This window comes from Canis lupus, chromosome 22 (assembly GCF_011100685.1).
Source record: "Canis lupus familiaris isolate Mischka breed German Shepherd chromosome 22, alternate assembly UU_Cfam_GSD_1.0, whole genome shotgun sequence".
Lineage (NCBI taxonomy): Eukaryota > Metazoa > Chordata > Mammalia > Carnivora > Canidae > Canis > Canis lupus.
The window spans coordinates 58,914,414-58,935,044 of record NC_049243.1 but is presented as its reverse complement, the minus strand read 5'-3'; the positions used below and the strand labels follow the sequence as shown (position 1 = coordinate 58,935,044).

The 20,631-nt window shown below is 48.7% G+C and overlaps 1 protein-coding gene across 3 annotated transcripts in view; it reads right to left on the bottom strand.

The window, feature by feature from the left end:
- COL4A2 (collagen type IV alpha 2 chain) overlaps positions 1–20,631 on the bottom strand; it is a 170,189-nt gene that overhangs the window by 36,494 nt on the left and 113,064 nt on the right. For all 3 annotated transcript variants that reach the window (XM_038570040.1, XM_038570039.1, XM_038570041.1), the window contains exons 13-22: positions 20,211–20,309; positions 18,112–18,147; positions 17,563–17,613; positions 16,579–16,623; positions 11,638–11,691; positions 10,749–10,815; positions 7,324–7,434; positions 6,692–6,841; positions 1,757–1,849; positions 508–671 (exon numbers count right to left, since the gene is read on the bottom strand). In XM_038570040.1, the coding sequence (XP_038425968.1) occupies positions 508–671; positions 1,757–1,849; positions 6,692–6,841; positions 7,324–7,434; positions 10,749–10,815; positions 11,638–11,691; positions 16,579–16,623; positions 17,563–17,613; positions 18,112–18,147; positions 20,211–20,309 (870 nt within the window). The remainder of the gene's footprint in view (positions 1–507; positions 672–1,756; positions 1,850–6,691; positions 6,842–7,323; positions 7,435–10,748; positions 10,816–11,637; positions 11,692–16,578; positions 16,624–17,562; positions 17,614–18,111; positions 18,148–20,210; positions 20,310–20,631) is intronic.

Here is a 20,631-nt window from a genome sequence, read left to right as displayed (position 1 = left end):
TTTTCATCACCCGCCCCGGAGAAGACCCCACAGCCATGACACACTCACTGCCATTTCCCTCTCCGCCAGCCCCTGGAGGCCCCGACCTGCCTTCTGTCTCTAGATCTGGTGGTCCTGGACACTTCCTAGGAATGGCATCACACGAAACCTCTTGGACTTTTAAGTTGTTTCTACCTTTTGGCCTTTATCAACAATGTGCTTTGAACACCTGTGTACAAGGTTCTGCGTGGACGTGTGTTTTGGATCCTCCGAGGCGCCCAGCCAGGGGTGTGTGGGTCCCGGACGCCTGGCAGCTCTACCTCTGACTTTCATAGGAAATCTCAAACCACTTTCCAGAGCAGCTGTGACACTCACCTTGTCACCAATAACTGTTTTACAGTTCCTCTCGGAGCACGGGGTTGTTTGAATGGAGCACTGGGTACATGGCATTGCTGGTCTAAATCTATGTTTGCTTAAACAGAAGCTGTCAAGGAAGTCCTGTCAGCTTTGAGAGAACTGGTGTCTCACCTTGAACCCTGGGAACCCAGGGATGCCGTGCTGGCCAGGGTCGCCTTGGCTCCCTTTCCTCCCTGGCTCCCCATTGATGCCCGGGAAGCCCTTGGGTCCTGGCAGCCCTGGGAGACCCCCGACGAACTGATCGCCTTCCGCGCATTTACAGTCCCCAGCGTCACCTGCAATGTGAGGAAAGACTTGTTATTTCCTTGTGAAGCATGTGCTGAACACTCCTCCTGGCTTTGCAGGGGACAGAAGTCCAGGGCAGTGGGGGCTGGGGTGACAACGAAGCACTCTGGGGCCTTGTCTACTCCTGAGCTTGCTGGGGACCGGTACCCTTTGCCCCCGTTTCCTGGATGAGGAGCAGAGGTACCTGCTCGGGATGCAGAATGCAATGCTGCCACATTTCCCCGGCACGGTGAACAGCAGGCCACTGACAGGGGTGGGTGTGCAGCTGGGGGGAGATGGTGTTCCAGAGTCTGGGGGATAGGAGGAGACTTGGGGAGGGGGCCTGGCTGGCACTCTGGGCTCAGAGGCCAAGCTCCTGGGTGGGAGGCAGGAAATACTTGGCCTCCCTTCTCAGTGTTGCTACAGTGGGGCCTAGGGAACCCACTGCTGGTGGCACAGGTGACTGGTGGTGGCTCATGGGGACAAGTGCTACACAGCCCTCCATGGGGTCTGACTCCTGCAGTTGGCCCCGTCCATTGTGGGGGCACCCGCACGCCCACACGTCCCACGTGTGCCACAAAGGTCGGGGTGCGTGGCCTGGGGCCACCTTCCCCAGAATGGAAGGGGTGCAGCACATTTCTCAGCTAGAATCTCCCTCTTCCTGCTCATTCGACGGCATCTCTCCCACCACCTGGGGGGAAGCTGCCGGGGACCTGCCCCGTCCTGCCTGGCTGGTGACTAAGCCCTAACTCAGGGGAACATGGGTAGGATCAGCTGTGACGACTACTCTATGGGTCTCTGCAGTGGACGAGCTCTCAGTGCTAGTTATGCTGCCTTCGAGCTGAGTGCTTGACAGAACCATCTGATTCAGCCCAAGAGGTCAGAGCTCTTCTGCTTTGTGCCCCCCCAGGCTCTGCATCTCTGAAAGTTCAGTGATGAAGGCAGTGACAGAGATGGGAGAAAGGAGGGCAAACACAGGGCTGGGAGCCTGGACAGTGCGGTGGGTGCCACACACCCCAGGGGGGAACGGGGAAACATCCTGGAAGAGGGGATGGCTGCCCGCCCTTCCTCCAGCATTTCCGACGACACTCCTCACCTTTCCATCCTTTCTGTCCGCGAGCTCCAGGGAAGCCAGAAGGTCCAGGGAACCCTGCGCTCCCTTCTGTTCCCTTCAAGCCGAAAAGGAAACCTAAGGAGAAAATCCACAAGGATGGTCGTGAGTGCAACCTGGAGACCCCCCTCCCCGGACCCAGAGTTGGAAGGGTCACAGCCAGGTCTCCCAACAGAGTGTGCAATCCCTTTCTGGGACCCCCTTTTATGGCCACAGCTCCCACCCCCCATTGATGGAAGGAAAGGCAGGAACCTATTATGGGTTTTTCTAATGAAGTCTAGAGATAACAATCTTTGCTTTCAGGAAACATGGAGTCCAAAGAAAGGTTTTTCACTTTTCAGCCACATATTTTATTCTACTACTATTTTTTTTGTTTCTTAAGATTTCATTTTTACTAATTGTGCTTTCTTGTTTTTAGTTTCCCATATAGTCTAAAACTCTGAATAGTAAACAAATTACTTTTTAATAATTAAAAATATATTTTCATGTCAAAAACCAGACATTTATATATTGAGGGGACAAGTGACCAAGTGACGTCTTTACAATATCTCTGTATAATCAACCACATATTTTATGTGGTAAGACTCATATTCTAAGACCAACACAACTTGGGTTCCCCAAAAGACAAAAACAAAACAAACAAACAAACAAAAAACAAACCAAACCAAAACCAAAACCAAACTAAACCAAAACAAACCAAGGTACTGACATGACTTCGGTTCCCCATTGTGCTCCCCTGGAGCAGGTGCACACAAGGGTTTGCGTGGTTCATGCAGACAGCATGGGGCCACCTGGCTCCAGCGCGCCCACTTCCCCTTTCTCCACCCTCACTCCCATGACAGGATCAGGGCCCCTCAGAAGTCCTGTCCGGAACATAAAAGACTCTTAGCTCTGGGAGACGAACAAGGGGTAGTGGAAGGGGAGGTGGGCGGGGGATGGGGTGACTGGGTGACGGGCACTCAGGGGGGCACTTGGTGGGATGAGTACTGGGTGTTATGCTATATGTTGGCAAATCAAACTCCAATAAAAAAACATACAGAAAAAAAAAAAAAAGAAAAAAGAAAAGAAGTCTATCCGGGCTGCAGGCTCCCATCCAGTCCTGAGAACCAGGCTCTCAGGGCAACGCTCTCCGCATCTTCTCGACAGCAGCGCCACCTGATGGTGGGGATGAGCAACCCCCCAGCGCCCCTGGGTCAGGTTGGGAACATCCCCCAGTCTGTCCTTGCTGCCAAACCCTACAGTGCTTGCAGCCCAGATCTAGAACCCCCCAACACACTGAAATACCTGCTGCCATACCCACCTCACAGTACCTGGGGGGAGTGAGAAAGAGGCACCAAGGAAGCTGGGAGGAGAGGAAACACTGACTTTAAGGGCATTTGCTGTTTGTTAAAGCGACACCAGAATTTGAAGGTCAGAAAGCTCCTAGGTCACTGTATGTATGGAAGGGCAGCTGGCAGTTCAGTTTCACCACATTTGCGACAATCTCTCTCACTTATGCACCGGTGCACCTATGCCAGCCCAGCAGCGCAGCCAGAGTTGTGCATACAGAGAACATCGCACACCCTCACCTGCTTACACCTGAGGCCACCAGTCAACAAACCAACACAAAATTTCAACAACAGCCAGGGCTGTGCAAACAAGGGCTTTCAGAGAGAGAGTAACAGAGGAAGGCTATTTATTTATTTATTTAAAAAGATTTTATTCAAGAGAGACACAGAGAGAGGCAGAGACACAGGCAGAGGGAGAAGCAGGCTTCCTGCAGGGAGCCCGATGTGGGACTCAATCCCCAGACCCGGGGTCACACCCTGAGCTGAGGGCAGACACTTAACCGCTGAGCCACCCAGGCGCCCCAGAGGAAGGCCATTTAAAATGGGGCGTCAGGAAAGCTCTAAGACCTGGTGCCCAGGACCTAAAGAAGCCAAGAGAGGGCAACAGGGACAGGTCCAGAGAAAGCAGGAGTGTGTCTGAAAGCTCCTGAAAGACCAGGAAATCCAGGAATCTGAGAGTGGTAAAAGGGCCATTGAGGGGCTTGGATTTCAGCCCAAGGGCATCAGGGAGCCATTCAAGAGATTTCTTTCTAAAAGTAGTCTGCAGGGATCCCTGGGTGGCTCAGCTCAGGTTAGGCATCTGCCTTCAGCCCAGGGCATGATCCTGGAGCCCGCATCAGGCTCCCTGCATTGGAGCCTGCTTCTCCCTCTGCCTGTGTCTCTGCTTCTCTCTCTGTGTCTCTCATGAATAAATAAATAAAATCTTTAAGAAAAAATAAAAGTAGGCTCTATACTCTAGCACGGAGCCCAATGTGGGGCTTGAACTCACTTCCGGATAGTGCAGGAGGGACAAGGAAGTACCAACAAAGGCTCTCAGGGAGAACAGGCAGTGGGATGAGAGGGCACCACGGAAGGCCAGTGAGTGTAGAGGGCTGCCAGCTGCATCCAGTGACCACTGAACGGGATGTTGCCCCTGCGATGTGCTCTCAGCTCCTTGGCAACCAGGTCAAGGGCATTCAGGCCCTGGGCTGAATAAAGCCCTGTGGGCTTTATTTTATGCCTCCAAGTTCTCCCAATGTTGTGAGAAGTGCAGCAGACAGGTAGGCATTTGGTTTCAGATATTTCAGAGATGTTGGCATTTTAAGTTTGACACAGACCGTGGGTGTTCCTTGTGTGGTTGGAGACTCCAGCGGCCATCCATCCTTCCTCTGTCCTCTGTGCTTTCTTTATCTAATAAACTAGTAATTCCAGACAAGTCCTACAGCATAGCAGTGCACCTCTCAGACGTTTTCAAGATGATTTTCCCTAAAAGGCCAAGGGCCATCGCAATGCTGGCAGGATTCTGACTTATTCTAAAAAAAAAAAAAAAAATGAAACTGCCCTGACAGTTAGTTGATTCAGTTAACTCAGCTAGAACCAAGAGTTAGTAAAATATTTAGCTCAGAAAGAAAACTGACTTCACAGTTTGGTTCTGTGGGAACTGCAAAAAAACTAAAAATTCTGGTTTTCATTAGTAACCAACACACAAAACAGGATGAAGGGCAGTTAGCAAGAAAGGAATCCAACGATTTCATTCCAGGCAAAAAGCTAAAGCACTCTGCGGGAATCCAGGTCACTGGTATTAAATTCTGGCTATGCACAACAATGTTTTAAAAGGCCATTATGGTTGGCTACTTTTTGTCTAAGAGATTGCTTTTTTGAAAAAGTGATTTGGAAACAATGTGCTCATGGGGTAAAATATTTCAAGCAGAATTTAAGTTGTATGGTTTTCATATCTTAGGTTGATAAAATTTATTGGATTCTCTTCCATGCATTTTACGAATAAAATATGCACAAGAAACGGATCCATCTGCAGATATATTAGTAAATCATAGACTTCCTAATAAGCAAGATTTATAAAGCAAGATGGTGTCTGTATCTTTAACGAAGCAGAATTTAGTTATTGGGATAATGGCAAGGTCAGCCTTCCATCACACTCCCTCAAAGAGGCAAATTTTTATGCTTTAAAAATTTTTTTTAACACGTCATGTTCTTTTGCCAAAAAGGAAAACTTATGAGATAACATTTAGTCAGGAAACATAATGCCCATAGAAACTTGGCCGTAATCACTGATGTCATCACAATAAATATGACTTCCAGGATAAAAATATATGACAGATAACACAGATCAAACTCTGGTAAATTCCAAGGAGTTATCTGCACCTAAAAATTTTCAGAGGAATGTAAGAATCTGGCTTTGCCAGTTGAAGGGAAATTGGAACTGTAGGGCCATGTTAACTTAGACATTTACTGTGGAAGACAAAAGGGAATCAGAGAAGGGATTGCTGATTTCTCAATGGAAGAAGTAGGTGCGCACATGCTTCTACTACCCTCACAATCATTCCTCTCAAGGTGGCAGAGAGAAGCAGACCTCCCAAAGCAGCAAAAGCACAGACCGGAACCTGACCTTTACATGAAACCAAACACTACCTGTTAGCAATGGGAAGCTCTCCCTGCCTGGAGATAGGAAACTCTAAGAGATTGCTGGGGGTGGGGAGGCAGGATACCAGGAAAGTTAAAGTCTAATATTTCAAACACTGGCTGGTAGACCATGGACCCTATCACATAGAAAGAAATTGTGACCTCATGTTTTCTTCCAAAGCTTCATTTATGCAAATTCCTGAAGGGATGAAATGTTCCCACGAGGAGATTTTACAAAGTCTAGAACTACCCTTTAAATGTGGAAGCCGAAAAGATAAGTGTTTTTGGTGGTAAGCTCAAAGACAGACCGCACGTCTCCCTGCATCCTCGGAGCGTTCTCCACTGATAGAGGAGCCAAGGAAACATGGGACCTTGGCAATACACTCTGCACTAGTACTCCACGCTGCCCACCCCCCCACCCCCCCAGGCGGCGTGGGGCCCAGAAGCTCATGCTCATCTGGTTTACAGACCCTCATTGTCTCTCATCTCAGCCTCGGCCAATGCAGTCACCTCTTCCTGTTGACTGCTGTCACCTGTTCAGTTACACAGCTCTGCTGTGCATGGCCTGAGAAGGCAGATGATCAAGTCTGCTAAAGATCGCTGTGAAACAGGGGAGAGGCTACAAGCCAAGGCAGGAGGCCTCCACCCTGGAAGAAGGTGACGGAGCAGATCACATCGACACTTGACGGATTTCAGCTTGCACCTGCTTCCCGACTGCACCGCTCAGATGTGCCTCTGCAGAGCTGACACCCCTGGAGCCACAGTCAGCCAAACCCTGGGTCACGTCCACGGGCCTGCTGATACTCAGCAGATTCCCTCATCACTGGCTTTTCTGTTTGTGCCCCAGGGCACCTGCCACACCCTACTGCAATGCCTACTGCATTGGTTCATGGAATTATTTAGCAGGAAAACCCCGGTAAGAATCTGACAGGGGCTGGGCCTCTTGTCTGCACCTGAGTATCCTTCCACTTACCATCTGGTCCAGGTGGTCCAGCAGCCCCTGGGGGTCCTCGGAGTCCTGGCTTTCCGTCAGTGCCTGGTGGGCCGGGGTACGGTGCAGGGATGCCTGGGTCTCCTATGAACCCTTTGGGGCCCATTTCACCCGGTAAGCCTCTCTTTCCATCTGAAAAATCCAACAGTGACCATGAGCAGCATGAGACTTGGGACATTTAACATCTGTGTTGGCATTTTCATCCCCCAGAGGCCACCAGGAACCCATGAGTTCACAGTCCAATCAGTAGCCTAAGGATAGATGCTCTCACTAGATTTCTTCACCATATTTCCACCTCAAGAAAACTCCCCAACAATGGTGTGAGAATTGTAACCCTGGCCACGAGGACTGGCTACTGCCCACACTCATCCCGGTCAGTTGACAGCATCATGCTCGTCGCTTGTCAGCGGCACAATCCAGCCCTGTGTGTATTGCTCATTGCAGGTCAACTGCTCCCCAGAAGACCTGTGGCACAGGCCCCCTAACTAGTTAGAGCTGCTGAGCCTCCTCTGCATGAGAGGCCAGCTGCAGAGCCAAGTGGTCAGTAAGGGCCCAGGGCTCTCTGTAAACACCTGTTGGGGGGGACACACTTCTGATACCACAAAGCTGATTACCTTCATCTCTGATGGATGGGCCGGGGAGACCTGGTGGGCCCGGGTCTCCTGGTTCACCTCGGCTTCCTGGATCCCCGTGGGTCCCTGGGAATCCTGGGTCACCTCTGGCACCTGCAACCGAGATGGGCCCCATGGTAAGAACAGGACTGCTTCCAGTACCCACTTGAAGTGCGCACTTTTCCACCAAATGTGTATTTATTTATTTGTTGTATGTCTCGTACATGCAGTGAAGGGTGGTGGAGGTCCAAATGGTTAATATATGGCAGTCTCTACTTTTAAGGAGCTCATTCCTTTTTTTAAAAAAATTTTATTTATTTACTTGAAAGAGAGAGAGAGAGAACGAATGGGGGGGGAGGGGGCAGAGGGAGAAGTAGCGTCCCCACTGAGCAGGGAGCCTGATGCAGGACTTGATTCCAGGACCCTGAGATCATGACCTGAGCTGAGGGCATATGTTTCACCAACTGAGCCACCCAAGCACCCCAGGGAGCTCATTCCTAATCAAATAGGAGCAATAAAAGATTCCCATAAATATCATAAAAGACTAGAGAGGCAGAGAATGCCAAAAAGTTACAGATCTCGGTTTCAAAAAGGGAAAAGATTATTTTGGGGAGAAATCTGATATTGAGAACCACAGAGCATAAACATAACAGTGATAGTAACATTTGGGAGCTCTTGCTGTGTGCTCTAGGCTCAGTGTTTAATACTTCATGTTCATCTGATTCCCACCAAGTCGTGGGGGCAAATGGTGCCACAGCCCCAGGTTAATGGACAGGTGAGGCATGGTGCTCAAGGGCACTGAGGCTTCAGGACACAGCAGCCTGACCACTGGATACGGGTACACTGTGATGCAGGTGGGAGACAGACGGGGCTGTGGGGAATGGTGAACAGCTGTGGTGGGTATCAGGAGGGATAAACAGCTGAGTCTAAACGGGAATAACGAAGGGAATGGCAGGACTAGGGATCCCTGTGTTCATGGCGCTCAGCGCGGGAGGTGAGGAGGGCTGGTTCCTGTTTGAAGCCCCACTTCCTCAGGCCCGACTCCAGCCCAGAGCCGCTTTCCATAGCTCTCCATAGCTGTGTGACGGATGAAGAACACAGGTGGGGGCTCTTACAGACCTTATCCCTAAACAAACAGAGAGTGGCTTCGAGGTGTTCTCCCGCAGTGTAAACAGCAAAGCTTTACTGTAGGATACATTTTTCTGGACTATAATTGGGAAAAATGAGAGAAAAGACACTATGATGTTTTACTATGTACGTATTACTAATTATTAGGAAAGCCATCACTCTGTATGGGATCTTAATGGAATGGGATCTTTAATTTTCTCATCTCAGAAGCAAGTCCTTAAATTAAGGAGAGGATGTGCCAGCATCATCCTTGATTTGTACACGCAAGGTGTGGAAAGCGGGGAGTCTGCTCTATGGGTGCTTATGCCCTGTGGAGAGGGGTGGGCGTGGGGTGCTGGGCTCTGGACACAGGGGACCTGAGTGACCTTGGGTTCATTCATTACACATGTGACCTTGGGTGAGTCATGGAAGTTCTATGCCTCAATTTCTCCACCAGTAAAACAATGTGATGAGAGCAACTAAGACCTGGGCCTGGGCCCCAGGGAGCACTGTGTGAATGCTAGCCCTCAGGAATGGGTAGGCAGAGACAAAATAAAAGTGAAAACCACAGATCCTTTCATTAATTAGGAAGAAGAGCAAGATTAATTGCTTTAGTTACCATGTAATAATTAAAAAAAAAATACAAGTCTCCTCCAGCCGTGCGGGTTTTGACAAGCTCCTACGAGGCTACTTTGTGCAGATACGAGTATTCTCTTCCATGAGGGAATCCGCTCATTATCAGCCTGTTGTGCTCAGGAGCCCTCGCCTGCCAACTCACCAATTTAAAACCATCACCTTCCCAGTGTGGTTTCAGAAATATGAGGTGGTGAAAACGGGAAATAGATGAATTCTGGGCTCTCAGTCAGTGATGTTTTTGAAAAATGGCCAACATTAATTTAAAAAAAATTATGTTCCCAAAGCCTCAAAGGCAGTCTTTCAATTTCAACCAAATCACTAACAGAAAGCGGACCTCATGTTCCTTTTCTTGGGGCTTCTGGCTTGGCAGGCGCGTCTGGACTCCACAGTCAGGAGGGCGAGGGTGAGTGCCAGCTGCCCGGGGAGGGCCATCCGAGGTCTTGAGCATGGATTCCAAATATACTCACTTATCCGTATGTGTTAATTTGCAAGAACACATGAAACCCAGCTATCTGTGTAGGGGACCCGATGGCGTTTTTCCTTCAAGGCCAACCTGGAGGGAAATCTCTCGGGGGCTTCACTGGGCTCTGTCTCAGCCCTGTGCTAATCTATGTTCTCATTAACACTGGGTGAACACATGCAAAGGTTGTTCTAGACGGACAGGTGGTTCACACCAAGTGTATGACCCCTGGACACATATGGTAGGGAGAGCCAGGCCATCTACTAGGTACAGGGAATTAAATATTAGACCGTCTTTATTAAAAAGAAAACCAATGAACTCACCCTTTAAAATCCCTTTCTGATTTGTATGAGGTAGTACATACACTTTTGAGTCCATTCAGGTAGCTTACTACCTGCTTGGTACTGTTCTAGAAATCAGGGATGCAGCAATGAGCCACAGCAGCTAAAACCCTGTCCTCGTGGAGCTCTGTACAATGAGGATCCTCCATAAGTAAATACGCATACGATTATTCAGAGAGTGCTGAAAACATTTTTTTTCTTGACCTAGAAGGATACACATTCAAAAAGGTTCAAAGACCACTGCTCTTATCACAGAATTAGAATATTTCCATATGATCCTGTCAGTCTGGAAGGCTGAGTAAAATAACGAGATGGGCATTCACTACAACACATGCAAGACCCCTTCACTTACAGTCAGGGGTCCTCTGGGATGGTGGGAACATCTGGGCAGATACGTGGGGATTCCTCAAAGGTTAAAAGGATGTGGCCGTTTACAGATTATGGATTGTGGCCAGTTCAGGGTTTCGGATTGGCAAGCAGAGGGCAGAAGCACCTCGGTACACTTGGGGCAAAAGGCATTGAGGGTGGCTGGGTGGCTGCCATGAAGACTGTGTGCAGGAGGACCAGATCTCTTTAGTGATATTACAGATGGCAAAGCCAGGACCTGCGCCAGGCATGCAGAAATGAAGCCATCTCCCAGTGAAGGGGTCGCACCCGGAACGCAGAGGGCACTCTCTCTGGCAGAGATGAAGTGGAGATCTCTCTGTGACACCATATTCAAGCAACGAGGGGAGTTGTCCATGAACCCGATGTTCTCCAGAGGTTATGCTCTAAACATCTCTTTTGTTTTGCTTAGAAAACCTTTCTTGCAAGTTCATGACCATGTCCAAAACAGAAGAGGACACATGTGTGATAGAGACACGCAGGAGAAACCATGTACGAACCTTTAACTTGGGAGGGATGAGGGAAGTATGCAGGGGCACCTGGAGGCCCACGGTCACCTGCTTCTCCCTGCACGAAGAAAAGAGGAAAACAGAAGGATGTGAGATCTGCCTTCAGGATTTTGGATACCGTGCATATTTGCAGGGAATAAAGCTGAATGTGGAAAATGAGCTGGGGTACAGCCCCCACTGTGCTGTGGTCCCATGTCCCAGCCACCAGCCGGACCCACCAAGACTCAACAAAGTGGGCAGGTATTAATCCCACATTGAAATCCCTTTTTCAAGCACCAGAAGTGCTCAGGTGATTACTTTCTATAGTGCCAGACTATTCCATTACTGGTGACAGTGTCTGAGCTACCCACAAGGTGGGCGGGGTGCAATGCCATTGTACCCCGATATCCTACCATCTGGATGGTAAGACCTAAACTTTCTTGAGCCTTTCAGGACCCCAAAGGTCTAACCACTGAGTCCCCCTGTCCTCCCCAGCTGCGCTCTCTCACCCAGCAGGAAAGTCTCCCCACCTGGCTGGATCCCCATCACCTGACCTTGAACAACTAGGCAGCACCCCCCTGCCAGCCTGTGAGATTATTCAAACAAGTTAATCATATTCTCCCTGGGAATAGAGGTACCCCACCCTCTTGTTACTACAACGCCTGCTCCCATAGCCCCAGTGAGTGGCTCTGCTCCTGGGTGTGACTTCCACGTGCCTCTGCAAGGTGGGCAGCAGTGTGAGGCCCCAACACCTGTGACTAATAGTCCCTGTCCACCTCATCAGTCCAGGCCTGGGTGTCGTGTGTTTGCTTATCTTTTATCACACAGGACGGTGGATGCCTCCTCCCCCAGAGTGAACGGCAGGTGATCCGAATGCCAGCTAGGGGAAGACCGAGCTCACCTTGGGTCCTGGGGGTCCGTCAGGGCCTTGATAGCCATCCAGTCCTCTGCTCCCCTGCAGGAAAGATGCTCAGTGCTTATTTGTACTCTAACAGGATTTAAAGAAGTGACCTCAATACCATTATTATATATAATAACACTAACTATTTGTTAAAATGACCTGTTATCCACTCTGTGCCCAAGGTTCCCTGATTTTGGTCTCAAAAAAATTTTTCTTAAAGTTGTTTTGTTCAAAGGAGGAAAGACTATCCACTGGAAAAAAGAGAGTCTCTTCAATGAATGGTGCTGGGAAAATTGGACATTCACATGCAGAAGAATGAAACTAGACCACTCTCTTGCACCACACACAAAGGCAAACTAAAAATGGATGAAAGATCTAAATGTGAGACAAGATTCCATCAAAATCCTAGAGGAGAACACAGGCAACACCCTTTTTGAACTTGGCCACAGCAATTTCTTGCAAGATACATCCATGAAGGCAAGAGAAACAAAAGCAAAAATGAATTATTGGGACTTCATCAAGATAAGACGCTTCTGTACAGCAAAGGATACAGTCAACAAAACTAAAAGACAACCTACAGAATGGGAGAAGATATTGCAAATGATGTATCAGATAAGGGGCTAATTTCCAAGATCTATCAAGAACTTATTAAACTCAACAGCAAAGAAACAAACAATCCAATCATGAAATGGGCAAAAGACATGAAGAGAACTCACAGAGGAAGACATAGACATGGCCAACATGCACATGAGAACATGCTCCGCTCACTTGCCATCAGGGAAATACAAATCAAAACCCCAATGAGATACCACCTCACACCAGTGAGAATGGGGAAAATTAACAAGGCAGGAAACCACAAATGTTGGAGAGGATGCGGAGAAAAGGGAACCCTCCTGCACTGTTGGTGGGAATGTGAACTGGTGCAGCCACTCTGGAAAACTGTGTGGAGGTTCCTCAAACAGTTAAAAATAGACCTGCCCTACGACCCAGCAATTGCACTGCTGGGGATTTACCCCAAAGATACAGATGCAGTGAAACGCTGGGACACCTGCACCCTAATGTTTCTAGCAGCAATGGCCACAATAGCCAGACTGGAAGGAGCCTCGGTGTCCACTGAAAGATGATGGATAAAGAAGATGTGGTCTATGTATACGATGGAATATTCCTCAGCCATTAGAAACGACAAATCCCCACCATTTTCTTCAACGTGGATGGAACTGGAGGGTATTATGCTGAGTGAAATAAGTCAATCGGAGAAGGACAAACATTATATGGTCTCATTCATTTGGGGAATATAAAAAATAGTGAAAGGGAATAAAGGGGAAAGGAGAAAAAATGAGTGGGAAATATCAGAAAGGGAGACAGAACATGAGACCCTCCTAACTCTGGGAAATGAACTAGGGGTGGTAGAAAGGGAGGTGGGTAGGGGGTGGGGGTGACTGGGTGATGGGCACTGAGGGGGGCACTTGATGGGATGAGCACTGGGTGTTAAATTGAACACCAATAAAAATAAATTTATTTAAAAAAAGCTGTTTTGTTCAGATCAGGATGCAAAGTCCAGACATGACGACATTGGGCTGCTATGTCCCTTGAATGTCATAATTCATACTTGTTCCGTCCTGCCTTCTACTTTCCCCATCACTTTGCCATTGTTGCCGTCGAAGGCATGGGGCTGCCGGTACAGCAGGTGTCCCCATGGTGGCAGCAGCCACCTCTTCCTCCTGGAGCTCCTCTGCCCTGAGCACTTCCTCTGGAGCAGCTTTCTTGCTCAGGTTCACCTGCTCACAAGGCGGGGCTGCATCCGTTCTGCTAAGTTACTTCGGGAAGCCCAGAGGCCCCACGTCAGCGATATTAGGATGGATCCATCTACTAAAACCTTCCCGCAAGAGGGGCTTTGAAAAATTTTAGTGAACACCAAACAGAAGCAGTAATGCCTCTTACTTTAGAATTTTTCTCTTCAATTAAAAAGTGCAAAGTGCTACTTTCTAATTCCCTCGAGCTTTCATTGAAAGAGAACATTTGCCCTCAGGAGCTGCATTGTAGCTGGACATATACGTGAAGCCTTTACAAAAATCTAGAAATTCATTCCCTCTTGCTAAAGAATATGGACAGTGAGGGCTCACATTCAGAATGCCAGGTGCCACCTTCTGCTTATTTTACAAGATTTTGTGAAATGCCAGAGCCGTGTGCTCAAAGTCCTGCTGTTTAGAATGAACACTGACGGGGTTGGTGTCATGTTTTTCGTGGTGGACCTTTGATTTAGACAGCTTCCCTTTCACACTAGGTGGAGCTGAAGATTCAGAAGTGAAGGCAAATTCCTTTGATGCTAAATTGATCTACTTTGAGGCCATCTCCCGAGAGAGGCCAGGAATACTAGAAGAGCTTGCCAGTGATGGGAGCCGGCAACTAGGTATTCAGTCTGAGTTGTGTGCGGCCCAGCATAACAGTCCAGCTCCGATAAAGCACTGGACGCTGCGAAACGTGCCCGTGGGCCTGAGCGCCTGAGCACTGTCCACTGGGCAGGACGTCATCACCGAGCAGTAGCCAGCACCCCCAGGGCTACATGCTCACCACTCGTGTTGAATAAGCCAAAACACCACCAACACTTCTGAACTATGTCTGAGTGCTTTGCAATGAACCAGGTATTACAATGAACCAGGACAAAAATTAAAGAGCATGCAGGATTTCTCTCGCTGAGACTATTAACAGTTGGAACCCCCAAAAGCCAAAATAATGACCTAAAAGGTTCCCTGTGCATTCTCATCTGCAGGTGGATTGACTGAGGGTAGGGGTGGGCCAGGTATTATGTAGAAGTCTGCAGAGTAAAGGGAAGAATTTGCACTCGCAGTTCATCTGAGATCTCTGGCAGCTGGAAGCCCAATAATTTGGCACAGCAAGAATCAACACAGCCATTTCAAGGCTTCTCTTTGTGTTTCTAGGTGCAGGCATGACAACAGGGGCGGGGGAAGCCAGGGATGTGTGGTCAAGGAGGAGTTATCTGGGGACTAGATTAGTAACTGGACAGTCAGTCGGGAATGGTGCCAGCTTGTCCCATATGATTACAGTCAGCTGTCACGTCCAAGGTGTAGTGCAGTCTAGCAAGCAGGTGACTCCGTCCTTTGTGTGTGTCCCGGGCATTTCCTATTTGGAGAGTTGAGTAAACTGTCTCCCCACAGAGACGGCCGGTTGGCCGGAAGCGTCCCTGTCTTCCCCTGGACAATGTGGGCCTTCGGTCCCAACATCTGGCCACGGCAATGAGAGGCCCCAGGTGGCATCTGCGAGCATCTTGTCTCACATAAACAAGGAGTCCAGGGGGCAGCTGTGTCCAACTGTATTTCAAAAGCCTATAACTCATTAGTGATGGGTGTAGAAAAAAATCATAATCATCATTTCACTAGCACATGGCTAGCAACGAAAATATTAACAACAGCACTTGGGTTATGTGGGCAGGTGGGGATGGAGTACTTGGAGATGTTCATGTCGGCCTCACGCCTGTCTCTTCACTTGATTACTGAAATCCTTGAACTGGAATTTGGCCTTTTGGCCTTTGGTTGGAGTAGAGCCTGGACAGCTGTCCTCTAGGTATGCTGCCTTTGGGGACACCCCTCAGTAATGTCATGAGAAGATTGATGTCATTGGGGAAACCCTGGTGTTAGCTCCCTGGCTATCCCTGTTTATCCCTGGGATAAAAGGACAGGAACGGGAAGAGTAGGAGCCGCCAAGGTTGTAGGAAGGAGTCAAGGCTGGTCCTATTGGGAGTGGCCAGAGCCTGGGCTCAGGGCTTTGCCTGTGGAGGTTGGACACTGAGCCTGGAAGGCCAAGTCCATCTGCAGACTCTGAGCAAACAAGGGGGAGCCCCTGCAGGACACTGATGAGCCCACGTCCTTCTGGTTCTCCTGATGCCCCACCATCAACCCCCGATGGAGCCATGAGCACGATTCAATGGAGTCCCGATTCGGAGGCTGAATTGATTTTTGAAAAGTCTATTTCTAGGCACCTACTAGGACTTAATGATAAAAATAGCAGGCCATGGGCCCAACAGGCAGGAGCCATAATGCTGACTGTGTAATGGTGGTACACAGCATGCAGCTGGGAATCTCAGCGAGGGGTTGTAGGCACCTACGTGGCATCCTCTCTGGCCTGCAGTTCTGGACAGCTTGTTGACAGAACCACATGGGTGTGTCCATGCTAACATGGAGTCATCTCCAAGGCATGGTGGTGAAAGAAGACAGATGGCAGAATGGAAGAGGTGTGCTCTTTCCCGTGAAATTATATTCACGTGCAGATGCACCTGCTCCCTGTGCACTTGGGCAACTGAAACGATGCCCACGGAGCTAGGACATCACCGGCGTCCACAACGTGAAGGAGGTGGGCTAGATATTCTGCGATCGAATGACCAAAAATGATAAATAGGGAACATAATTAAATCACTAATTCAAAGAACCATTTCCGCATGTACTCTGTCACATGACCTGTGCTCAGACAATTCTAAATCTGATCCAGATTCGTGACACATTTCTCTCATAATTCCTTTTAAAAAATTGCCAAAAACCTGTCCACAGAACACAGAATAAAAATAGCTAGTTGGGGCATCACTGAAGATCAAGCATCAAAATTGTGAGATCAACATATGAAGAAGGCAGGTAGGCACTCAGCCACTCCAACGACGACTTCCCTAAGAGAGGCACATGATGATGAAGAAGGGTGCCAAAGGACACAGCCAATGTGCTGGTGTGTAAAAGTGAGGGAAAAGGTGAGTGGTCCGCCTCAGGCATCGCAGAAGAGTTGGAGGAAAGATGATTTATGCTACTGCACATGCAGGGCTTTAAATGTGGTTTTCTGGGGATAACTTCTTTTCCTGGAAGAGCACAGTCCTTCACAGTTGACCCTCGGAAGGTGTTTCAGCCCCAGAGCAGATCCCGTCTCATGCACCCAACTTACTTTTTGTCCCGGTGACCCTTTTTCACCATCGTAGCCAGGAGCACCCTGGGTGGAAGAGAAAACAGAAGCACCAGCTCAGGATATGCAGCAACACTTTCCAGAAGGCACTGTTTTGGCACCTGACAGGCTAACATAGAATACTTCACTATGAAATAGCAAAGTCATCTGAGGACCCCTTTTATTTTCTAAAGGAAGCGAATTGTTTTAGCGACACTTTCACGTACTGCATTATATCTAGCCCTTAAAGAAATATGGAGAATGAATAAGGACATTGTGGTTCAACGGGGAGAAATCTAACAAGGTTTGCACCCCAACATTCTCAGGAGTCGCTTCTTATTTCCGAAGATTCAAACATGTCTTTTTCTGGTAGTGGCTACCAGAGAGTCACTGCCAGGCCCCCTTCTGTGTGTTCTGGCCCAGAGCTCTGGCCACACCTCCCAGCTCACTTGCTGCTAGGTTCGGCAGGTGACCGAGCTCCAGCTGACAGGAGGACAGAAGCGTCAGGTGTCCTTGTAGGCCACATGCTGAAGATAGAGGCCTGCACTCGGGAACGGGAGCCAGAGGTGCTGAATCTCCTTGGGAGAGACACCCCAGGCCCCTCCTCTCACTGTCCTGCTAGGGACACTTCTGTTGGATTCTCCAAGAAACAAGAATCAACTTCTTGTGTTGGAGACAGTCTACACTGTGTCACTGCAGGTTAAGTTAGCCTGACAGAAACATTGATGTCTGCTCCTGCCCTCCTCCAACAGAGGCTCACAGTCTCAAACACCAGGGACTCGGGGAGCGTGATGGGCCAGGGGGGCCGCTCTGGTCGGGGCTCTAGGAGTGAGGGAAGCTGTGCATGCTGGCTGAGGGACGGCATCTGGGACATCTCTGTACCTTTAGCTCAACCTCACAGGGAATCTGAAACTGCTCTGGAAAATGCAGTCTACGGAAAACACAAAACAAAACAAACTGCAGTTACAGCATGCACGCATGGCTTACCCGTGTGCCAGAAAAGCCCATGATTCCTTCTTCTCCCTTCAAGGAGATGCCCTAGGAGAGAGCAGAGACGTCAGGTGGCTGGCCCATCCCACTTCACCCACTCGGGGTTCCAGCCCCTCGACTGGCCAGCCTGCCTCCCGGGGTCCCCGGTCCATCCCAGTGTGAGCTGGGGTCACACAAAGTTGGCCAGGCGGCCTGGATTACCACTGATCCAGGATACCCCTGATGTCACACAGCCGGTGATGGCTGGGAGGGCTGGGAATACAGGGCAGGTGTGACAGGGACCTGGAACTGAAGCTGCCGCCAAATGTGCCGGAGCCTCTGCCCACACACCTGCTCTCTTAACACACTTAGGTGCATTCCCAAACCCCAGAAAATGTTGATTCGCTGGTGTCTGTGATGCAAAAGTGAAGATACTCTAAAGCCATTTTTTGAAAAGAAGCATCCAAGTGAACGCCACCTGGTCTAACAGGTGGATGCCGCTAGAGGCCTGTGCCCCATTGTTGCACAGGTGCCCAGTGGAAGAAACCGCGCTACTACTTCACTTACTTTTCTTCCCGGCTCCCCCTCACTTCCCTTTTCGCCCTGTGAAGACAATGAAATATGAGACCAGTAACTCAAGGACGGAAACGATGGAGCAGGGTTTGTGATCGCTGAAAAGTATTTATGGAAACTGTAAATACTGATTATAAATGCATCAGAATAAACAAGTTCTACATTTTGCAGCTTCAAAATTCAAGAGAAAAAAAGGTGTGATTTCTTCTGGATTTTCACATCATCAGTTAAGTCACGTGTTCCGTTTCATACAATTGCAAGGCTGCCTGTCTGCTCTGTGTGAGGGTGGTCTCCCAGCTGCAGGCTCTGCTGCAGCACACGCCCAGGGATGAGCCCCTGATGATAATATTTGAATAAAATAGTCTTAGGAGGGTCTTCTGAGGCAGAGACACACTGGAATATACTAAAACCCTAAGTAGGGAAGCCCGGTGGCTCAGCGGTTTAGCGCCTGCCTTCAGCTCAGGGCCTGATCCTGGAGACCCCGGATCAAGTCCCACGTTGGGCTTCCTGCATGGAGCCTGCTTCTCCTTCTGCCTGTATCTCTGCCCTCAGTCTCTCTCTCTCTCTCTGTGTTTCTCATGAATAAATAAATAAAATCTTAAAAAAAAATAAAACCCCAGGTAAAAGAGACTTTATTTGGAAAGCGGTATCAATTTTATATGGTATATTTTCCCCACTCCTTTTGGTCTAAAAGGGTTAAAGAAATGTAGTGACTGGCTGGGTTCTTTTTCCATCTCTGCTGGGACAGCACCCAGGACCCCTGTTGCCTGCAGCGGCCTCCTGTGGCCCCAGCCCTAGCCCATCCTGGTGGCAGAAGATGAAGGAAATCTGATGCCCAAGCTTGAACCCCTCGGCATGGGTTGAACCTGCTCTGGCCTCACTGCGCCCTTGGCTCCTGTCCTGAGACGGGACAGAGCTCCATCATCTGGCTGATGGTTGAGGCCCCACCAGAAGCCCGAGTCTCGCCTGGATCCTACCTGATGACTGGACGGGGTGCCCCCCTGCCTGCTTGTCCAGGGACGTCCTGCCCTAAACTAGCTGGCTCACTGCCACCTGTGCCTGCTGCATTCTGCTTCACACCATCATGGCCACGCCACCCTGTCCCCTTGAAGTCAGGCACAGCCACCCAGACTGATTCCTCCCTAAGCCTGCCTTCTCCCACCCGAACCCCATCGGGACAGACACTTGGGAGCTGGAATCAGATTCTATGTTTGGGGTTTTTACTTTGGTTCCCAGGCACCGCCTGTGCCCGACCTAATCTGAGGTTTTCACGTGGTCTCCACTCAGCAGCAATATGAGGTTGAGTGTTACCATCTTCAATTAGCACAAGGGAGCTGGGACATTAGAAAGGTTAAGTGGGGGATCCCTGGGTGGCGCAGCGGTTTGGCGCCTGCCTTTGGCCCAGGGCGCGATCCTGGAGATCCGGGATCGAATCCCACATCAGGCTCCCGGTGCATGGAGCCTGCTTCTCTCTCTCTCTCTCTCTCTCTCTCTCTCTCTCTCTCGCTCTCTCTCTGTGACTATCATAAATGAATAAAAAATTAAAAAAAAAAAAAAAAAAGAAAGGTTAAGTGGCCCGTTTGAGCGAGTGAGTTTGGCAAAGTGAGTGTTAATTTTTATTTAGATTCCAAGAGTATACACTTTTAATCAGACAAAAATATTCATGGAAATTATAAAAATCAGACTGGACTTTGATGCAAAATACCCACAACCGATGCTCCACGTTAACAAAAAGTAAAAGTAGGTTCATTTTTGCCAAATACAACATTTTGCTCAGATAGCTCCATATCCTGGCTTTGAATTATGCTCTGACCATTGACCTATGCCTACACAGGAGATCTGCACACTAAGGATACATTTGAGTTTGTTTTATGAATTCTCGTATTGTCTCAAATTTGTTACAATTTTTTAAGACAACAGACCAGTGCACCTATGTGACCATGGGCAGTGTTTTCACACATGATGTACCAGTTAGATGGTGAGGACCCTCCCACTTTGTTATTGTTTTAAAAGATCGAAGAAAGTTCCTTTTTTTCCTTCTCCTTATTTTAGTTTTACCAGTAATATAGTCAATTTTGTTGAAGCTTCTTTACCTTATATTGATCTGGGTGGAACATTTCCTTCATGGGTCCTATGATGGCATGGTGGGTGTCTGATGGAATCCCATTGGGTCCTGGCAGCCCCATGTCGCCCTGTGAATGGTTTAGGAGAAGCAGTAATCTTTATCTTGGAAAGACAGTATCAAGCTTCATCATCACTAACTGCTTTCTATTTTTGCATATTATTTACCACAAGTATATCTATTTTGTAATATTATGATCACAGTGGAAAATAAAATGGTCACAATGGAAAATTATTTGTGTCCTCTCTGCATTAATAGTCATTTATAATTTATTCATAAAAGTTGTTTAAGTTGTTCACAAGTTTGTGCTGCCTTCGCTTCTGTGGTGTTATCTCCTTAGGATGAATTTCTGTACACAAGCTAAATGTCTTCCTATCAACGTATTACTCTAT